Source organism: Notechis scutatus, chromosome 1, assembly GCF_049901735.1.
Source record: "Notechis scutatus isolate UNSWTSFEM ecotype Mainland chromosome 1, rNotScu1.2, whole genome shotgun sequence".
Taxonomy (NCBI): Eukaryota; Metazoa; Chordata; class Lepidosauria; order Squamata; family Elapidae; genus Notechis; species Notechis scutatus.
Genome location: NC_142009.1, coordinates 82,057,502 through 82,080,657, shown reverse-complemented (window position 1 = coordinate 82,080,657; position 23,156 = coordinate 82,057,502). Strand labels below are relative to the sequence as shown.

Here is a 23,156-nt window from a genome sequence, read left to right as displayed (position 1 = left end):
AGTGTTAAAACAACAATTTCAATTGCTTTTCTGTTTCCCATGACTTGATCAATAATGTTGCTCAGTAACTATTAGGAAGGCCATGAGGGATCCTTGGTGCTCTCTGAACTCGGTTGTTTCCTTGCAGACTTTTCATTATCCAAACCAGGTAACATTATCAGTGCTCCTGATGATGTTACCTAGTTTGGGTAATGAAACATCTGCAGGGGAACAACCATGCACAGAGAGCACCAAGAACCCCTCACTTCAACCCTGAGTTACAAATATTCTCCTTTATTGGTAATAGGGGTCATATTATAACATGGCTACATGCATGCGTGGGGGGGAAGGGTTGTTTGAGCAAGGAAATCTCTACATTTCTGGGTTGTTTTTTTCCTATAGCTCAGCAAACATCAGGACTTGATAAGTCTAGAAACAGGAACAACAATCTTTCAGGATGTTTGCACTATCAGGAGATGTCAACTTTCAGTGAGCATGAACATACATTCTCTCTCTCTCTCTCACACACACAAAACTTTTTGCACTAAAGAAAAGGAAATCACTTCAGTACTTAACAGAAGTAAAATGTCTTTTTGAAAAACCAAAAATGCTGCTGTTCATATATTTGGCTTTGGGGTAAGGAAAGCTGAAGACATTTCCTAATATTTGTTCACTCCATGTGTCAACCAGAGCATGTTTGTTCTTTGTTTATTTGCTTAATAAGGACCCATTGGGGAAAAGTTATCCATCATTATAACACATTTGGATTACAATATGAAAAATAAAATGGTGTTAACTATTTTAAACATTATTTCTACTATTTAAACATTATTTAGATTATGAGTTCTTGGCTGCTGCAACTACTTTATCTTGGTATCACAACATAACCCAAGTTTACAGATTTATATAGTCCCTTTAAATTTTTTTTTTGTGCATCAGCATTCCTACTATGCACAAAAAAAATGTGTTAAGCATATAGGATTAGCCATTTTAAACGGCATCTACTACATTAACATTGATAATTGACACAGTTGTTTCAATCGTCAGTTCAACTGAATTGCCTGCAAAAGCTATATAGTTTTATAAATTTAAGGGGAGGGAGACGGAAACTTCTACTTTGCATGAACTGAGCACAAACTGGAAAGACTTGTGAAAGACTAATATAAACTTTGTATATTTTTTTCAATACCATCATACTGTTTTAATCTCCTATCACTGGGTAGGAGATTTAGAAGCATAGCCAGCCGCACCAACAGGCTGAAGAACAATTTCTACCCGTGGGCTGTCAGACTTCTGAATGGAAAATAACTTCATATCAATATAGTATTATAGACTTGCGGAGATGGCACGTTGTGCAACAAGGTCACATAATGTAATAAGATTGGGACTGGGTTAGGGACTTCTGTCCTCACTGTGAGTTGTGTTGGGGAGGTGGTGCACGAAGGGAGGCTCAGCCAATCTCATTGTACAAATGTTGCACTCTGACAATAAAGGTAATAATAATTAATCTATTAAGTAGTGTGGGACCAGATTATATTTTCACTTTTTTTCCTAACAGATATTAATACTGTTTATACCTCCTATGAATGATTACAAATAGGTCAGTGGAAAAATAATTTTCTGAGAGAATTCTTTAAATCAGTATGGATTATGTCTTATATTACCCATGTCTTGACTAGTCTCCACACTGTATCTATAAGAACAGACCACTCTAGGCAGATTGACTTGTCTTGAAAAGTATTTAGAAAATTATGTACCAAGAGTCCAAGCTAACTGAAATAAATACAATGTCCATATTATGAGAAGATTAAAGGAATGTTGAGACTAAACTGTGTTCAGATTCTCAGTATGCATGCATATACAGTGAGTGTACACTCAGTTGGCCAACGCACTGGTCCCCACCAGACAGCCAACAATCTTTATTTATACATTTAAAAAAATGAAATTGCTATACAAGAGGGTATCAAAAACCTGACAGTTACAACACCAAATGTTAGTTGTACTCAAAATCTCCTTTAGATGGTTCTGCTGTGCCTGTTAAGTATACTTCAAGGCATAAATAGCTTCTTGCCCTAAAGTCTATTGCAGATTACTATTGTCCTAGCACATTGAATTAACTATGTACCTCTTTCTGTACCTCTTTCTAAATTATAAGGGCACGTACCCTTATTATTCGAATGAAATGCATAGCTGTGATTAGCTCTTCTTATCAATAACCAAGGCTAAACTTCTCAACAAATTGCTTTACTTTAACAGCACTGGATCTTAAAGAAAGTGGCTAGGAGTAAGGGAATTGACAAATATCCCTTTCTTGTTGGTTTTTGCTGGTCATTATTTCAACAATATTTCAGAGCCGAGGTGGTAGAGTGGTTAAAATGCAATATTGCAGAATAATTCTGCTGACTGCCAGCAGTTTCATTCTGACCGGCTCAAGGCTGACTCAGCCCTCCATCCTTCCGAGTCAGTAAAACGAGGACCCATATTGTTGGGACTCTGTAAACTGCTTAGACAGGGCTGTAAAGCACTATGAAGAGGTATGTAAGTATAAGTGCTACTGCTAGCTACTTTAGGGGGGGAAAATCCTTGAAGAAAGAAAGTGATGGGTGAGTGATAACCATTACCAGAATCCTGCTTAACTGGACTTTTTGTCATTATCATCTACCTGCTTGCTTGTATATAAATAAATTGTAATTTTTGCACTGCTTTTGCTTTGCTTTGCAGGATTATTTTAAAGATTTAAACGCAAATAAAACAGTAATAGCGAACAATGATGACAGCAAATAATAGATATGTTATTTTTCACTGAGATGACTGTGATTTGATTTAAAGATTTAGATGGAACTGATTATCAATTAAATAGTGCAAACCTATGTTTGGACCTTTAACAATCAAAATTAGCTTATTTCATTACCTTTTTCTCAAGCTTCAGCCAGGTTGGGAAACCTTTATTATCCATATATTGAAGACCAAAGTACCATACTTCACGCAAACCTATAGTCTTCACCACCTAAAAGGAATTAGGAAAGGTTGAAGCAGTGGATTTAAAGCTGTAACACTTCCTAAGACAATTCATACAGGTAATTTTAAACCATTGAAGTTTTGCCATGTCAAGCAAATGACAAAAATATTGCATTCACACTTAATTTTCTAAACTCAGCTGACAAAAAAAAAAAGAAAAAAAAGAACTGGTTTCAAAGACCGAAGAAAAGACATACTATTCATGCTGATAGATTAAAGTATAAAACAATTATTTAGAATTCTACTTGAAATGTTAAAGTAACTAAAATGTAATTTCTGCTTGAATGAAATAAGATCATTTATAATAGTATTGTTATATTATTTTTAATAGTAACCCCATTAGGCTCAGAGTCTTGCCCAAGGAAAATTCAGTTTGAACCCATACTGTATTTTTGAATAATGAAAACACCTTAATAAAACATGGCAATATTGTTTGAATACTGCATCTTTTATAAATCAATGAAGACTAATGCACCATAATTAAATATGCATGGTGGAAGATTATTTTTGATGTCAAAGTTATATTTCTATATTATGGTTGCCTCCATTTTGTAGCTATTCGTTATTTTCTATATAAACAATGCCCTTTTCCTAGACTTGAATCTAGCAACATAGGTTCAGGAAAATATGTTTGAATTAAGGAAGTATTAAGGGAGCAGCAATGGAGGGCAACCATATGTTGCCGCCCATTCATCACCTCTTAAAACTCAAAACATTTATTTTCCTGACCCCGTGCAGCTGTGTGGCCTAAAAATGTACATCTTCTGATGTTCCATAGTTTCAAATTTTTGGAGGAATTAACTGGGGCTCCTGATCAACAACCTAATTCTAGAAAACTGGAGGAACTTGGTGAAATTGCTATTAACTATTTATAAGGGTAGTCCTTGACTTACAACCATTCACAGTTACAATGGCACTAAAAAAAAAGTGTCTTATGGCCGGCCTTTTCAACAGTAGGAAAATGCAGTTCTGCAAGTGGAGAATTTGTGATTGGGTATACGTGGGTGACACTGTCTGCTCCCATCTTCCAGAAATGGTGCTCACCCATACTGTTAATAAACCTGGCAAGCAATAGGGGCCAGCCCTTGCAAAAAGATGAAAAACACAGAGCTCTCAACCAGAGTGCCTTAGTGTGGCTCATAAGCATGATTCAGAGAAACGGGAAGAAGAGTGGAGCAGCTACAAGCCAGAGGAATGCCATTTTCCTGTAAGCAGCCAAAATAGAAAGGAGATTTTTGTGCAACAGAAGAATGATTCACATTTGTAGAATCTGAAGAACAATGATGGTAGGGATATGAGCAAGAGAGATTTTGTATACTGATATGAAAGCCTTCGGGGGATCTTCCTACCTTGAGAAATCAATGGCTAAAGCAGAAAATTAGGTTCAAAATAATACATTTCTTTTTTTTTTAATTTAATTACATTTATATGTGGTCTCTCTTACTGTTGAATTTTTTACTTTAGCATTATCAATTTATTTCTGTATCAAGTGACTATTTAATTGCATCGACAAATGTTCCGATTGCTTACAGTTCATGACAATTGCTTTTGGCTTAATTATTTTTTCTGATCTGTTCACCAATTTGAACAAATTATAGATAGCTTGACTAACTTGCCTCCAGCCAAACAATAATCTAGTAGCTGTAGTTTCCCTCTGGTACTGTATTTAATTTAAGATAAAGTCTCTTCCAACTTCTAATTAGCAATAATCATCATAAAACAACTATGCAACCATGAGGCTATAATGATCCCTCTATTGTCAATTCATAAAACATTCCTATGCCTGTTTTAGTAGTTGCCAAAAAAAAAGGGGGGGGGGAGGAAGGAAATCTGGAAGAGCAGTTAAAAGCGAAAGTACATTCCAAATCTTATCTTTAAAAGATCGTAACTAAAATACCAGAGTTTTTGCCCATGAATATATTTAATTGGAGAACTGAATGATGACACCCAGCCTGTGAACGTGTTCAACTGGAGAATCTGATTTATGAGACACTTGGTGGAGGGGGAAAACAGGGTCACAGGTGACTGTAAATTAGGTATGCCAGAGTTGGCTTCATACAGGGTAGTACCAGTATGTCACCTCTAATGAATCCTTTGAAGTTTTTTGAAGGTTGGCCCGAGAATCATGATTTAATTAGAGTAATTGCTGGAATCCTGACATCTATATGATAACATGATGAAGTGCATCATTTGGTTTCATTTCATGTAGGAAACAGAAAATGATATAAGGAAGGTAAAAATTTTAAAAATGTTATTGGGCATAAGACATAAGATATATAGAAGCTTGAATTCCAAAATAAAGATTGTAAAAATTAAAAAAAAAGAAAAAATGTTGGGAACTGCTTCCTTAAAAGACACATTTCAGGGACAGGTATGCTGATATGTATGATTCTCTGATTGTTATTTACTTGGGCTGGAAAGTAAATGCACCAGAAAACATTGAGAAAAAGTAGGTAGCTCAGTATAATAAAAATAGTAATTAAATACCCCACACAAATCCTGCTGAATTTCAAATAGGGGAAGTAAGGCAAGTTTTATAGTTATTAAACTAGCAGGGAAAACCTGTTGTAAAAGAGTCTGTAGCAGGTGTTATTCAGGAAAATCAGGAAAAAAGCAAAAAAAAAAAGTCATGCCTGCAATATATGTCCATATATATATATATATCTATATCATATCTATATCTATATCTATCTATCTATCTATCTATCTATCTATCTATCTATCTATCTATCTATATCTTCATTCTTAAGTTTTGGATATTTATATATATGGTATTCAGCTTTGTTCGGATATTTTCCCACATCATTATAGTTGTGCTTTTAAAGTTGTAGCAACGTTTCGGCAGAATCTCATCTGCCATTATCAGGCTTCTGTCAAAACGTTGCTACAACTTTAAAAGCACAACTATAATGACGTGGGAAAATACCATAATATAACCTAGAATATATAATATAATATATACATAGATAGATAGATAGATAGATAGATAGATAGATAGATAGATGTATATATAACTAATTTAACTTTGCCAATATTTGTGGCTGTACACATGTGTACATGAAAGTATATACAGTATATATATCCAGAAAGGCAAGTAATTGGCCAAATTGGCTTTTCTGAAACCAAAAAGTGGGAGGGCACAGCAGCAGAATTGTCCAATCAGAACATGATAGTAGTCTAGACTGAACATCTCGCAAACTGCTGTTAAAGAATCTTAGTCTGGGAAGGATTTTCTGAATCCATTTCAGAGCCAAGCTGCCATGAATACAAGAACAGGGCAGATTAAGGAGGTAGTGTGGATATACTCTATGATAACTAAAAACAAGATGTATCAATGTGCAGAGTTGCCAATTATATCAGAAATAAAAAACAGGACAGAAGAACTATGTAACTTTTCAATCTTTTTATTCACAAATTGAATGTAGTCCACAGGATTCATATCCACCTTTATTATCTAGCAAAGCACTTCTCAAGATATTTGTATGAAATTATCAATTTAACAGAATTATCCTGTTATGTGTTTCCAGCTCTACTCTAGTATGCCTGCTTGACTGTCTACTTTATATGTTGTTTAGCTATCTAGAAATATGTCCTATAAGCTTCTTTTAAACAAGCTTGTAAAGTTACTTGTCTACTCCTTTCTCTTTATCATTCTGGAACATTTCAGATTGTACCCACTGGAACTGATTTTATTTCCTAGCATCTAATAAAATAAACATATATTGCTCCTGTTATAAAAGAAGAATTATGTGACAGAGACTAATAATCGAGTATTTAATGTCATTGTTATGTCATTCTAATTGGAACCCCAAGGAGGTGCATTAGGATTTCTTTCTCAGAATTTTAATTCAGTATTTTCACTTAGTAAACATCCAATAAACATGCCATTCTACCCCAATGGTGCAAAAAGAAAAGCTAATAGATTATTTTAAATCAAGATAATATAGACAACAAAGTGGACTGCATATGGTTCCTAACTCCTTCTATTTCAGTCAAAAATATCAATAAATAATGAATAAAAGAAAAATTAACAATACAACTTGAGGTTTGGAAAAAATCACAGGAAAATATACAGCTTAGGTAAAGATACTTATGAAGGAGAGATGAAAAAGAAGCAAAAAAAAATCCATGGTACTTTTAAAAAAAATATAAAACAACATTTTGCTTAAGCTCCTATGAAGAATAATGAAGTTTTATGTGGAGTAAACAGACAAGTTTCCAAAAAGGCAGATGGATACGTGATAGGATAGCTAATGTAAGATAGGTAATAAGTACAAATGATATTAAGAGGTTTAAATTTGTTCTGTTCAGTACAAGGCCTTTGATTTGTAGATGGTGACAGTACATTAGTAATATTCAGGCTAATGATGTGTCATAACACATCTGTGTTATGTGTTCTGAGCAACCTTTACAATGAGTAAGAAATTGCTACAAGAAATGAATCTGGGAAAATGAAATGCCTCAGAATAGGAAGGGGAATAAGACACGGATGCATATTGTCTTTTTATCTATAAGAAATATATTACAGGACACAGCAGAACTTTTGTTAGCTGATATCGTAGTAATCTCATTATGAAAATACAACAATGAAAAGTAAAAAAACTAATTTAATGTTAAATAGAATGTCAAGGGAAATGTCAACTACCACATTTATTGAACCTATAGCTGTTAACAACATAGGAGGTAGTTTGGTTTTCTTTGGCTTAAGAATAGGTAGAGATGGTCAGTGGGTTGAAGAGATAAAGAGGGGAGGAATACTAATCTGTGGTATTCATGATTTCAGGGTTTTCTGTTTGGTCAGAAATCAAATTCTCACCTGCAATTTCTTTCTTTTAAAAAAAATTTTTAATGCATGCTTACACTAACCTGGTCAAACAGCTGCTTCCCTGTAGTGTTAGGCTGGATAGCAAACTCCAGTTCTGCATCCATTGTGATAACTCGAACATTGACCTAGAAGAAAAAATTAAAACAATGCATAAGGAAATAAATAGTCCCAATAATTTCCCAGTTTATAGATAGTTACAGGAAAGTATGTTAATTTGAAAATCTGATCCACAAAGTTTGTTTCATATTGTCATTTATCTCTAGTACATGACTCTGGCTAAAATCAATGCATTAGCAAAATATTAAAACTGATCATTCTAGGTTCAAAATGTATGTCTGACTTCTTTTTTGAATGTTGAATACTATTTAATACTGAATACCACATATGGTAAGACAACTAGTCCAAACATTGAAAGACTGATGCCAGGTTTCTTACCTACTCGGAAGCCAAAAGTAACTTAACTTATGCAATCAAGGAAGAATGTTTGCCATGAAGACAATTAACAATACCATTCTGCAAAACAAATGACTGGCAATTTGTAGTGGTCATTTCTTGTTCTATTATTAGTTATCAGTATTGTTAGCGGTTTATAACAAAGCACATTAAATTCCATGGATTCCACTGCATGTTAAGATTAACCTATTAGTTTACATTTTTCAATGTTTCTTTCAAACATTACCAAATATATCGTTTAGGTACTTAAATGTACTTAACTTAAATGTATGGTTCTAGTAAAAGATTAATAGATTTATATCAGGACAACCACATCTTTATCTTTTGATCTGGTATATGGATAATGTAAAAATATTATTCGGCACATACATTTTTTTCCTATTCTCAATGAAAAACATATTTTAAAATGATTTATTCAATCTTCTTTAATTTCAGAAGATTGAGGTCTGCTCTTCTATAAACTCAAACGTGCTAGGGTGTGCATAATTAATATATGAATGGTCTTCTCAAATGCCCCACAATACTATTGGACTACAACTCCCTGTTGGCTGGATGATTAATGCTCACCACCACAACTTAAGGGCATTAGGTTGATGAAGACTGTATTAAAGGTCACAGAAAGAATATTTGCATGGCTACCAATACGGTAGAGAAAACAGCAATTAGTGCTTTTGGCAGTGTAAAATTAAATTGTACTTATCAATGAAATACTTTTACACTTGTACAGAGTTCCCCAACTTTTCTGGCTTTGAGGAGTGGCGGGGGGGTGGGGGGGAGGGAGGGAGAAGGGATAGTTCCACGCAAGTGGCTGGCAAGTGTGGGCGCAGCTCCATTTGATTGTGGCAAAGGGGGATGTGCATTCGCTTGCCCACCATTTCTAAAGCCTGGTTGCAAACAGCTCATGGTCCACTAGTCCATCCTGGCTCAGAGGTTGGAGACCCCTGCACTAGTACACAGAACAAGTATGAGAATACTGTACATGGGCCTTGATTTATGACCTTATTGATGCTGGATTTTGGCTGTACGTTGCTGTAGTCATAAGTTTAGCGACCGGACTCAATTTTACAATTGTTTTTACAATGTCTGTTAAGCAAGCCCCCAGATTGTTAAGTGAACCACATGGTCATAAGTCTGAATTCAGCTTACCAATGGAAAATGGCAAAAAACATTCCAAAATATGATCACATGATCATGGGACATTGCGACCAGTCATAAATGGGAGCTGGTTGCCAAACATCTGAAATGAGATCATGTGATTGCTGGGGTGGTACGGCAGTCATAACTTCAAGAATTGATTGTTAACTAACCTTTTTCAAATCCATTGTAACTTTTAACATTTGTTAAGTGACTGGTAAGTCAAAGACTACCTGTAATATTTTATTATTATTGCCTTCTTCCTGGATGCTCTATATGCAACTCATAGATCCATGTATACACGCAGCTATTAACAAAAACCTGGGAGGCACAAAATAATACCTTCCAGTTCTGATTACCTGGAAGCTGATCAAAGTCAGATAAAAATCGGGGAAAGCAAGTATTATTATATAAATGTAAATTCATATTCATATAATGAATATTATCTAATACTGGATATGAAAAATTGGATGACCACTTGTAGGGGCATTGAAGTAGACTAGAAGACTCCAAGGTCCCTTCCAACTGGTTATTCTGTTCTGAAAATACATGCATGTTATGGTCATTAACACAAAACAGTTTCTTTCTTTCATTAACTTCTATTAATAATACAAACTAAGTAATTGCTCCCTTGGTAATCCACTATTTCTGCCATATGCTGTTTTCTTTGCTGAAATTATTTTCTTGAAAAAGAAACAAAATATTTGCCACTTAAAACACAAAAGAATTTCATTTTCTTTTCTATGCCTTTTGCTTTATTTCTTTTTCCCTATTCTTTTTCATGATTCAAAATTTTTACTGTTTTTATTCTATTGAAAACTTATTTAATAAGGATTATACAAGAAAAAGAAAATAAACTATTTGCCATTTGAAACACAAAAGATTAACAAATCAAAAATTTTAGTACTAGCTCTATGCAAAGCAGTAAACAGAAGGCCATTTGCAATGGCCACTTCTAAGTTATTATGCAATTCTCAGTCTAGCCTATAGTTGGCTAATTATCCCCTCCTGGGTCTATATACAACCCTATCAATGTTGGGGGAATAAGCCAAGTAGCTTAGAAGCTGTTACCTACAAAAATATTTCCTGCTATGTGCAACTAAAAAGAATTACTTCCCACTCCTGTATTTATAACACATATCCACTTCTGTTAGATTAAACATGACACAATTTTAGAGATCTAGTAGTTGCACATAACACTTTCAGGGATTGCACAGGATTCTGGGGTAACAGATTGTTCTCTACTATAAAACCTTACTGCAGATAATAATGGCTGTAAAGCCATTTCATCTCAACAGTGCTTTAAATTCCAAGAATATGAAGAACTGTAGAAAACAGGTCATCTGAACACTGGAGTTAAGTAGCCACAGACACATTCTGTGTAAATTTTATACTTGACAAGAATGTTCTCTTTATTTTCACTGAGAATTCTATCTTTATATATTTTATGCACCATTACTGAACTTCTTGTGATTTACTCACAATCTCATGGTTTTATATGTTTAATCATATTAAGTAATACAATATTTTAAAAAGGAATTATAAAAAAATAACTTTGCTGCTTGAGTGTATTTGAATAATCTAAACCTTTTCGCTACAAAAGTATTACTTGTTTGCAGTGTTCTGTGGTCAGCAGAAAACAAGTGATATGAGTGTAAAATCACAAACTACAGTTTGAACTTTGATCTTTATAGCTTAAAAACCCTGATGTTATTTAGCCCTGGGCAACCAAAGTTGTTTAAACCTTTTATAATTCTTATACATTGTAACTTAAACTATCATAACTAAAATCTAGAAAAGAAAATGCTACATACTGTCTAGTTTCAAGGTTATTTTAATCTTTTGAAAAAGCAAACAGCCTGAAATGTTAGCACAATAAACAAAAACAAAAAACTGTTAACCATAAGAATTGGATCAAAATATCTGTAGGTTGTGGAAGATTGGCTTAAAGATATATTTAAAATATTACATAATAATGTCCATAATGCAATTAAAAATGCATTTTTATTTCTTTATCTTTAAATTTCCTTTTGGGTTTGCATCTATAAGAAGCGGCTCACTTTTTTCTAAAAGCTGCTATAAGCTTTCTACTTCTTCTAAGCAATTGAAGCAATATGCTTCAATTCATTCCTGCGCTTATTATTCTACTTATACTAAGTGGCAGCTATAGCATTTGTGCCATTTTGAAAAGGATAGGACAGAGGAGTTCTCAAGAGTCTCCCACTTTTTTAAATTGTTGACATTTGCACTATTTTAGATAATGAGCTACATCCAACATCACCTCCTTATGCAAGAATAATTTTTCTTCATTAGTTAATCCTCTAATTCTTTGGGACAAAGTTTGGGTGTGTGCTGTACAGTTTTGGAAAGAGGATTAGAGTCTATTTTGGTGGGCCTTGATTCACAAAGTAGGGCTAAACTTGGGTGAAACAGGTTGCAGAACTCACCACAGAATATAAGCAATTAAAGCAATCAAGGTTGAATTATGTTGCATATATTTATGCGCTCATTGGGTTATCATTGTCCAATTAGGGTGACAGATGATTCATGTTTCTATGTTGCAGAAACTGAAAAGGACAAAGAGAAAAGCAGCAGTTGTACCAACTGTCTTTCCCAAGCAGATTGCTTTGTTTTAACAGCTGTATGCAAATTGGCACTTAAGATTTTTTAAAATGATGACAGAACTATTAGGGCTGAGTAACTGTTTTATACCAAGTTCCAAAAGTTTATATATGTGTCTTTGCAAGAAGAAAGGTGAGCAATCTCTGTATCTACTAAATACTGGAAATAGACCAAAGAAGTTCATTTTTTGGGTGACACTTAAAGAAAAACAACAAACTGTCTTTTTATGAGTACTCTTGTTCCCAGAAACATAATCTGTGTTATTATACAAGTTAAAGATCATGTTTAAAATATCACATTTTATCCCAAAGGTCACCCTCCCTTCTCTGATCTGAATTCACAGAATAGAACCTTCTTCGTGAAATCAGCAAAATCAGCAAAAAGGTCACAGTGAAGTCAAGTTTACTTGTGAACTGACATACTGCTAATAGTATTAATTAATCTTGACATATTGCACTAAACAAGCCATAGCAATTTGGTTTACACACGTACATATTGTGTATGTGTGTATACACACAGTGACACAATATATATATGTGTGTGTATACATATATGTGGATGTATGTACATTTACACATACACACACACTCACACAAAGTGGTATACAATCCACAATATCCACATGCTAAATCCAAAGTAAACCAACTGATTTATTAGCCCAGCAAGAAGTCTAAATACAGGTAAAAGATTAAATAAGGATCAAAAAAGGTAACTACAACAAGAAAGATGAAGACCTGGAGGGACAGGGTTGCATGTTGAGAAAATAGGGTTAAGAATAGTAATGAAAATTTTATTTTAAATCAGGTTTACTAGAAATGGAATATTTGAGACAATAATGTAGCATCGTTTTCAAATACTATTTACATGTTCCAGAACACCTATATTTCTTTTTGGTACCACAATCAACTGTTCAGTTTTTCCCAAGCTTTCCACTGGATATATTCTCCTAAGATTTTGCTAATGCTCTGACATAACCTAAAATATAAAATGTAATGGAAAACAAATAATGATATAAAGATGCTAACATCAAGTTATGCCTACCAGCCCAATAACCAGTCCAAATAACTATTGAAGTGTTTCTTTAGAAGGTGATTAGAATTATATTCACCTGCACGAACTTCAATTGTGAGAAATTTCCTCTCCCCCTCCCTTTCTTTCCAGCTTAGCCGGGTGATTTGTTTCTACCTATCCCAACAATGCAATTTTAATATTCAGGGGAAGGTATATCAGGATAGGTTTGAGGCTGATGTTATAATTTATGTGCAACAAAAATAATGTTTTAAGAAATATGTTGATATTTTTAAATATGTCTCATTCACAGTATCATTCAAGAACCAATTAGTAATGTGTCAAATGCTAGAGGGCCTGATCCAGAAAGAAATCTGCATTTTGCTACTGGTATGAGAATTTTTTAAAATTGACCTTAATGTAATGTTAATTTAAACTGGAATTAATTACATTACCATTCAATCTAATGAAATAATTGTTACTATTCATAATTCTATAAAGTTTTATATTTTCTGTAGTTTAGCCTTTAGCTCTTAGATTTGCTGAATTAATATCATTACAAGTTAAATTGGCCAGCTTCTGTTGCAACATAATTGATTAATAAGCTTTCCTATCCCATTCCAACTTGCTGTTTATTTCAAAGCAATAGTAACTTACATGCACATAAAAAGATACACATGGCTAATCTATAACAAAGTAATCACGCTCCAGCATGTCCAAAAACAAAGCAAGAGAAAAAAATTCCTTTTCTACATTCTTAGGGAAAAAAATTATCCCTTTCCTGTTTCTCTTTTATCTGCAATTCAATTATCGCACAACATCTAAGGATATAAATAGGATTGAATACAAGTTACAATTCCATGGAAATGTAGAAAATACTTGTATTAGTTTGAATATCATTATTTTGTTTCTCAACTCAAAAGCTCAGCTTTCATGTTCTTTAAGTAAAGCTGCTTTCTCTTACGTGATTCCTGATATCAATTGAAACTCAAAAATTTGAAGTAGCTGTGTATAAACAAATGGTCTGTGAAGCATAAGAGTCCTTGCTATATCCTCAACTAGAAAAATAATTTCCACAAAACAAGAGATCACACACATTCCCTAATTTGTATAATTCATAAAGAATGCAAATTCGATGTTACAGAAGCTTGGTGGAAACTTCAGCCATTCCACTTCTCTGTATTATATTCTACTTCTAGAAGTAAGACAAGATAATAAAAGAATAGCTTGCAATTCTTGAAAAAAAAAATAGGAAACCATGATCATACATAGGTTTCATTTTTTTTTGTCACCGATTATTTACTTTTAAATCTGACTTTTTTCTAGCTTTATGCATTAGAATAGGCTTAAGACCAAATTTAAAACAATTCAATAAGTATTGAATATATTCAATCATTAAGGACTAGCACAAGGATGCATTAAGAATCTTACCCTTCGGCCTATGGTTTGATATAGCTACATAATAGTATCGTAGGATGGCTTAAAGAGCAATTCGGGGGTGAGGGGAGAAGCTCAAGAAATCAATGTTTATTTTGCAGCCTGCTGCCATACGTAAGTCACTCTTCAACTTACAAAAGTAGATCAATGGGGTATGTAGGTGTCTGTTTCAGATACCTTGCTATGTTTATCTAGGATACACATATTCTTTAGGGCAATCTAAAAGAACTGTAAGGTGCTAATGGTCAGGTCCACGTGCAATAGCAGGTCTAATCCTAGGTCACCTAGCTAAGTACTACCGTGTTTCTCATATAATTTCCTATTGGGGGAGGCCATATTGTTGGAGAAACAGGGTAGATAGGAACCACAGAACTGAAGGAAACAGATAAATGATCCCCATCTTTTTTCCACTGAAACTAGTAGGTGACTAATATGTTTAAAACAGGGTAATCCCCTATGATGGTTCTTTTCCTTTTCTAATTATCCTGTCAAAGAACTGCCTAATTACTAGTTAGGTAGAAAGCTGAGCCTGGACAGCATGAAGTATTCAGCCATCCTTACAAATCTTAGTACTAGCCTCACATTCATCATAATATAAAAATCAGTGCCTCTTGTCTCCTTTTACAATACATTTCAGAACACGTCAGCATTTTGGCTTCCTAGCATTAAATAGCAGCAGAATGGAGGGGAAGACTAGGAAAAAAACTTTTTCTAAATGTCAGGTGATAAATCTAACTCGGGCACGGTTAAGAACATACTGTAAGCAGCTTTTGTTGATTAGATGAAGGAACTTTTCCTCAGCCCACAGAACATTCTTGTGTAACTTAGACATAAAGTCCAGGAGGTCACATTGAAACAGAACCCTATCACAGAGCCTGATTAGCAAATTCACTGTATTGCTTTATGCTGCTTGATTGAGAAGTGTAGAAAGCCTTTTGATTGTAGAGGAGGGCAGTTTCTTTTTATCAGCACAGACCATTCAGCATCAAGAGGTGAAGGAGCAGTGGAAATATATGATGGCGGCAGAAAACCGCAAGAGCATATTTAAAGATATAGCAACTGAACTTGAGAAAGTACTAATAAAGATATTGAATTCAACATTAACTTGAATTGTGGCTATAAAAGAAATCAAAATAAATTACTCCAAGTTCATAGCTACTTACTATACTTAAATATTAAGAAAAACACACCAATTATAAACTTTTCTATAAATTTATTGGAGGGCCATGGGTGTTCACCTAACCTACACATAAGAAAACAAAAACTGCACTCTGGATCAGAGCAAAGATTTATCTAATCCAGTAACTTATTTCTCACAATGACCAACTGAAGATTTATAAAGAATATGTTCATAGAGAAAGTTAACTACAGTATGTATTGTCTAAAGTACTTCTGTTTCTCAATCATTCAGCCTTATGAAAAACCTTAAGTAGATTCCACATCTAGTATTTTGAGAAAACAAACCTCTCTAACCGCTTTATCTACATGAATAATTTCAAAGAGCTTTTCTTATGACCCTTATCACTCCCCACACCAGATAAAATCCACATGTATTAAAATTTTCCCATTGTGAAGAATATATGTAGCTCAGTATTGAGTTCTTGGTATTCTCTAGTTAGTTTCTCTTCCTGAAGAATTTCATTCCTAGGCTAGGTGATATCAACATTATGAGTTCCAATTTTACCTGGAGAGGATTTACTTCAATTGCTTCATACATTTGATTTTTCTTTGTAACTTTTATCCAGATGCACAATACTCAAAGGTTTAACAATCAGAACTCTATATAATGTTCCTAATCATTGCAGCAAGTAGACTGCAGCATTACAGAACTGGCAGTGTTAGTTTTGATTTCAATACTAATGATCTTAAGTATATCTAATGTCAGAACTTGGGAATGTTGGTTGGCTTCCTATGTTGTGTGGTCTTTTAAAACCATGGTTTCCTCAGTATCACATAACTTTCTAACCTCTAATCCATAATTTCTAAACTAGAATTGCAGAAAAGATCCCTTTGCTGACTGATTACCTTGTCTAATATGGAAATAAAGATACCTAGAAAATTGTTTAAGAAATAAAGCATATTAAATACTTTAGACTTGGGAATAAAATTAGAATTTGAAGAAAATTAATAAATACAAAATTTTAAAAAGGAAGGAAAGATAAATGGAATCCTCAGGCCTTCTAAAAAATAAAATACAAAAAAATCTGAGTACCTTAACTTTGTCACTCAAAGTTAAGGTGCTAACTTGCTAATTATCTATAAAAAAACTTCTATGGGTAGAAACACAAAAAGCAGCAGTTGTGAAACCATATTTATCTTCCTTTGTCTAAAGTCATAGTTTTAATTATTACAGTCTCCATGGGCCCATCTTACTGAACCTGTCAACATACAAAAAATCCTATAAGAGGTATGTTATGAGCTGTAAAGAACACATAAAACCATTATATCTTCACCCTATTAAATGATTATTTTGTCTTTGGGTCAAAGCTGTATCTTTGCATCCATTTAATGCCTGCAATTTTTTTTTTAAAAAAGTAGAAATTGCAGTAGCAAAATGCTCCTAAACATCAGGCTCTTTTAGCTCAATTTTTCCAGTCTTCCAAAGTTTTGGAGTGGGCCTTAATTTTTTTTAACATTACCAAGTCTATTTAGTATGCTGCATTACAGGCCTGCACATACTATGGCCTTCCTAGCAGCCTTCTGTAGCTTGCTGGTGTTTTTTAAAAGTCCCTGCCACTAAAAATTGCTGCCTGAAGAATCTGCTAGCATCTCTGCCCCAAAAGACAAGCTGCTGACACCTGCAATGCTTCAGACTTCATTGGCTGAGCCAGCTCCATTGCTACCCAATGAACGGCTGATCAATGCACCAGGTGTTCCTTTGTGGCCCATGATTATTTAAGGTATCAGCCAGGTCCTTTCTCCTCCATGAATTGTGCTGCCCTTTTTGTTTGCTAATACAAATATAGCTAATAGGTTTTCAGAATTACATAAGTAGTGTGCTTGTCAGAAGTAAGCATTTCACGGTGATTCTTAAAAAGCAACTAATATTCAGGAATAAACCTTGTAACATTGGAACTCTAGTTCTCTTATGGTCTAATATTTTTTTTCTTTTTAAAATTTCCATGACATTTAATGTGGCCATAGAAAACTGAAGCCTAGGAAGAAGAGAGCATTATGTACATTTGTCACAGAGAGTAAAGGTTATAATAATCCCAGGATAGGATAATGAGAACTGCAGTACAATATCCTAGCATCTCTCTAAGCCAGCTGATTAGAATAACAGTAACTATGATCCCCTGGCTCTCAGGCCCTGACCCTGTCATTGCAAAAAATGAGTAAGCATTCTGTGGAAAGTTAATAGAACTTTCCGGCAATCCAATGCACAGCAAGATATTGTGTTTGCGTAATAACAGCTCCTTTAGCCTTAAGCACACAGACAAATACTGCAGTATCTTCTTGGAAGAAACCTACTTTTGTGAAGCTAATGAACCCTGCCATCCTTCTGAATTCCAAGTTCATTATTAAACAGCTTTTTAGATACCGATTTTGCTGGAGAAGCACATTCTTGGCTTCCATGTGACTTGTGAAAAAGTAATTCAGAACAGCAGCCATTCAGTGTAAATGCACAGTCCAAGGTCATATGGGGGAAACTACAGCAACCACTCCTGTTAATCTGCATGCATATAAAAAAGTTTACAACTTGAACTACAGGATGACAAATGTGAAGAACCTGCCCTCCAGGGTGGTTTTTTTTACAGGTTGTCTTTGACTTGCGACCATTTGAAGTTACGCAGGATCTAACTTGGGGCTACTTATGACCTGGATTTAAAGTTTAATGGCCATCTCCCCAGTAGTACTTTTGAGTCTTGGCATCACAGTCACATTTATGGTCATTTGGAGCGTCCTTCAGTCACATGGTCACATTTTACAATTGTTTCTCTGAAAATCAGCACTTCCTTTTAAAAAAAAAACAACTATGTCCATAGCAAAGCATTTAACTACTGTGGCATTCACTTAATGACCAGAGTAGCCACTTTACAATTGCTGTATTAATATAATGGCCATTATAAAAAGGTCATAAAATTGGGTTGGTCATGTGACCAACTCATTTTAAGACTCATGATTTATGACTGTGATGAGCAGGCTCCATTATAGTCATAAATTGAGGACTACTTGTAGTAGGATTGTTCAAAACATTCTACTCTGGAGATCAAACTTCTGCAGAATTTACAGAATGTTCCATACTTATTCTGGACTATGACAATCCAGCCATTCCTGGGTTAGTCTGGCAACCTTCTGGAAGTTAATCTTTCAGGACAAGAAATGGCTTATAGTGTACTAGACACGGAACAGACTATTTTACTACTTTCTGGTTTTTGACCATAAAAGCAGTGGATACAATTTTCAAATGAAAAAAAAAAATCACAGCTGTTAATTGCTGTAAGTTTTCTGACTAAGCTAAAATTCTAAATGCAGTTATTCAGCAAATCCTATTAAATGATTTCTAAAATAATAATAATAATCAAATGACATTTCATGCAATAAGAGGTGTTCCAGTACATATTACTGGGCTGAAAAGAAACATTTGACCAGTTGAAGCCTTCATAAGGGTATGCTGAATTATTTAATATCATCTAGGGAGCTCAAGATAAGTCTTTAATTTGGGGGAAAAAGTGGGATTCCCCCACCAACACTCTCCATTGCCCAAATAAACAGAGAAAAACATGGTCAAAGGAACAAACGCTCTTCTCTCCTGTCAGTCAATAAAGAACAATAGCTAATGCCACTGATACTTAGGAAGAAGCATGCCAGATACAATTAGTGTAAATCAGTGCAACGGGTGTTGGAGAGAGAAAGCAAGGTCCAGATTTTTTAGTGGAATACATTCTTGCATTATCAATATCTGTAATATTTTACAGATCCAAAGAATAAACAATTTAACATTATCAACCACATCAAAGATAAAGGAAAAAGCATTCTAATATAGAGAGAAAAATCACAGAAGAAACTGATAAAACACATGAAACATCTTACAGAATTTCTCAATTTGTTATCTGAAAACAGTGGATTTCCTTCATGTCAACTTTTTTTCTTAAAAGGATCCAACTTTAATTTTCTTAAGAAATTTACATTCATGTAACAAATTAAAGGAATACAATCTACCTGCAATACTTGAGCATGCATAAAAGCTATGCAGAATTCAGGATAATTATATGGTAAGGTGTCCTTATTTATCTTTACATTTCAACAGACAACAGGAAGCCAATGTAAGTCTAGGACAACAATATACTTTATTATAGTTGCAACAAGCAGTTCATACGTGGACAACCATAGGTGGGAATATTCATGTTCTAATAAACTAAAATAAAAATAAAAATGCACATGTGCCAAGTAAGAGCATGAAGAAAATTGACTGGAGAAATAAGGAACATATTCTTCAAGTGTAGTCTGCAAAATGGTGCTAACAGTGACACTCAAGGAATTGGAAGTTGAGGGGAAAGATCAATAAGAAAGCTGAAAGTGTGCCACTCCCTTTTACTGTATCAAAGCACTGCAGCCAGCCTGTGTAGGAACTGCTAGTTATTGTCAAAAATCCTTAAGAATCTAAAGCTGTACCTTTTACCTCCATGTCACTTGTCAAAGCCTCAATCAGTTCTTTCCACATTAGTAACAACACAAGAGAAATTTAATCTCATACTATTAGCTACTATATTAATGGTTCATTTTATTTGGGACCATCAAAATCTAGCTAGACAAAATACAAGCACAAAGTGTGTCAGATTTATATAAAATGTGGTTGTGTTTGTATAGTTTAATCTATTTTGTCTCATATCTATAATATGCTATGCAAATCTTTCTCTCTCCCCCTAGATTTCTTGCCAGGAAAAAAAAATGTAGCTGTTTTCTTTGATGACAATTTTATACCTGTCAGTTCAGGGTTGTTTTATAACATTAAGGAGGTTTACTCCAATTAAAATGGAATAGATTCCAAATCAGAAGATAAAACCCCTCAATTAATAGTATAATTTCATTAAGTTTTAATCAAAGACTATACATTTCTTTGCATTTTTAGACTCAAAGGCCCCTAAAGAACATCTTACATGCAAGTGCCGATTTATTAATGATAACTTCTACAACTCATACTAAAGGGAACTTTAATGAAACATTAAACATTATAAAACAAAGTAAAACTCTTTGTTTCTACTCACCGGCTTCGGCATTTTTGGTTCCTGAGGTTTTCCTGTTGATCCAAGGCCAAATATTCATACAGCAGTTGATGGGATATCCTCTTTGCTTTCCAGGAGATCTGGTAGAATGGGTTACAAGGAGGACCAACTCAGACACATGATAGAGTTAAGGAGCTTTAGGCAGGTTAAGTAAGCAAAAATGATTCACTCATGACCAATAATTACTTAGTAACACCACCACTTTACAAAGAAACAGAACCAGCAGCCTCACCCAGTAGGGAAGGAAAAAAAAAAGAGTCCAATTGTAAGTAGAGAAGGTCATTTTGCCAGCCACACCCATAAGAGCAGCTATAATTTCAAGATTCTTGAGAGAGAGAGAGAGAGAGAGAAAGAAAGAGAGACTGACTCTCAGGGGCGGTATCTAAAGCCAGTATCCGAGCAACAAGAGAATCAACGAAACCCCTCGGAAGGAAAACTTGTGCTAAGCCTCTCAGGCCACCAGTTGATAGCTCGTATTTCTCAAAGTCGGCTCCCTTTAGAAGACAATGGCTGCAATCTGATTAGGACTATTCCTCAATAAGCAAGCTGCAGGCGTCCATTCTACATAGGACTAGAGCACACGGAGGGGGGGGGAGAGATCGGTAATTGTTCTCTGGTGCCCTTCAAGACTACAAGGAAGGAAAGCTTTTCTGATAAATTAAAATGTAGGTCCGATGTACCCCGCAGTATTTTTCAGCGACTAAATGTTTGGGGGTGGGGGGGAGAAGAGAGAGCCCCTTTCGTTCAACGACACCACCACCCCGCCCCCCGCCGGAAACAAATGGCCTCCTTTTGTACTGGTAGCGCCAGCTTTACTTTCACCGTACAGGGAAGTTCAGAAGTTCTATTTGTTCGCACTCTGGCCGGCGAAAAGGGGAGATCAATCAAATCAAACCAGTAAGCTCAGTTCTTCCGTTTCAGTAGCCAGATGAAAGGCTCGCCTAATTCACGTAGGCGCGCTTCTGAAAAGCGGACCCGAAGAGGAGCGCGACGCCACCCACGCCTAGGCGGTGTGTGTGTGTGTGTGGGGGGGTCTTCCTAAATCAAGAGGGGCTTTTCGCGCGAGGACAAAAAAACAAAAACAAACCGCCGCGGGAAATCCAGATTCCAGGAAGAGGCACCTTTTCGCCCGCTTCCTGGCGTAGAAGTTTCCTTGAACTCCCGTGGGACGCGGAGGGAGGGAGGGAGGGAGAGATTTTCTCCCTACCGCAAACCTTCGGGAAGCCGAGCGCGCAGTTTGTCCCAAAGGAGACTGAGGAGAAAAAAAAAAGAAGGCGCAAATCCCACCCCGAAAAAAAGTCCAAATTCTCTGTGTGAGAGAAGCACAGCGTGGGAATCCCCCGCCACGGCACCTGTGGGCAAAACCTTGTCCGTCCCCAGAACCACCCCCACCCCCGGCGCTTTTTCCTCCTTTCCCGCCTCGGAGGCGAGAGCTTCCCGAAACTGTTTCGGATCCTTCGGCCCCCCGCCCCCCTGTTTTCCTTTCCCGCCAACGCAAGGCAACCTGCGGAGAGAAGGTTCGCTCGGCGGCCTTACCTCGTAGGCGCGTCCTCTCTCCTCAAGCGGGTGGAGCGGCTTTTGCTGCGGCGCGGTTGCTCCAGCGGCTTTGGCTCTTTCCCTGGGCGTGCCTTTTCCGGACCCTCCCCGGCTGGCCGCGTCAATATGGCTGACGGCGTCGAGAGGGCGAGCGCGCCTTGATCGCTCGCTTCGCTGCCCGTAGCCCCTCAAAGCCCAACGTGTTGGTGAAACCCAGCCGGTAACGTGGGAAGGCTTGCAGCGACCTCCCAGATGGTTGTCGACCAGAGGGAAGGAGAATGGGAGGACAGAGATTTAACACGCCCGCAACAGCGGGCGTCTTAAGCCTGGCCGAGTCCTGTGATTTGCAAAGCGCCGGGACAATTATTTTCAGAGTCTTGTTAAGGAAAGTAAAAGAAAAAAGGCCCGCCGTTTGGCCCCTTTCGGCCGTCTGCCCTCTTGCACAATCGCCGGGCGCTTCTGTCCCGACGCCGCCTGAAAAGTTACTTCGCTGCTTGTACCTGAAGGTGCAGCAGCGATGGTGAAGTAGTGGAACGGTTCTTGGGGAAACCCAGTGATGGATTAAGGCTCACTGGTGTCCTAAGCACTGACAAATCTTGGTGCCCCCTCCTTCCTTTACACATACTGTACAAACGAAGCCATATTCTCAACCTTGTGGTGTCCCCTTTGGGCCTGGTGCCCCTAAGCACGTGCTTAGTCTGCTTAATGGTTAATACACCACTGTGGAAACCAGGACACAAAGCAGCTTGAAGTAATAATAGTCTTGGGTACTTGGGTAGAAACTTAAAACCTCCGGACTTCCAACTAAACCTAAACCATGTTTTTCCAACCTTGGTCACTTTCGGACTTGTGGATTTCAACTCCCAGAATTCCCCAGCCAGCATTTCTGGGAGTTGAAGTCCACAGGTCTTAAAAGT

The 23,156-nt window shown here is 36.0% G+C and overlaps 1 protein-coding gene across 3 annotated transcripts in view; it reads right to left on the bottom strand.

Annotated features, from left to right (window-relative positions):
* The window catches only part of EZR (ezrin), a 39,382-nt gene extending 16,645 nt beyond the window's left edge, over window positions 1–22,737 (bottom strand). Inside the window, exons 1-4 of one of the 3 annotated variants that reach the window (XM_026675257.2) lie at window positions 22,240–22,737; window positions 20,686–20,783; window positions 7,864–7,947; window positions 2,891–2,986 (exon numbers count right to left, since the gene is read on the bottom strand). In XM_026675257.2, the coding sequence (XP_026531042.1) occupies window positions 2,891–2,986; window positions 7,864–7,947; window positions 20,686–20,697 (192 nt within the window). In that variant the 5' untranslated portion in view covers window positions 20,698–20,783; window positions 22,240–22,737. Of the gene's footprint in view, window positions 1–2,890; window positions 2,987–7,863; window positions 7,948–20,685; window positions 20,784–21,530 lie in introns of all 3 variants that reach the window. The other 2 variants (XM_087969529.1, XM_087969532.1) reach the window with 2 other exon arrangements.
* Window positions 22,738–23,156: the final 419 nt, after the last annotated feature.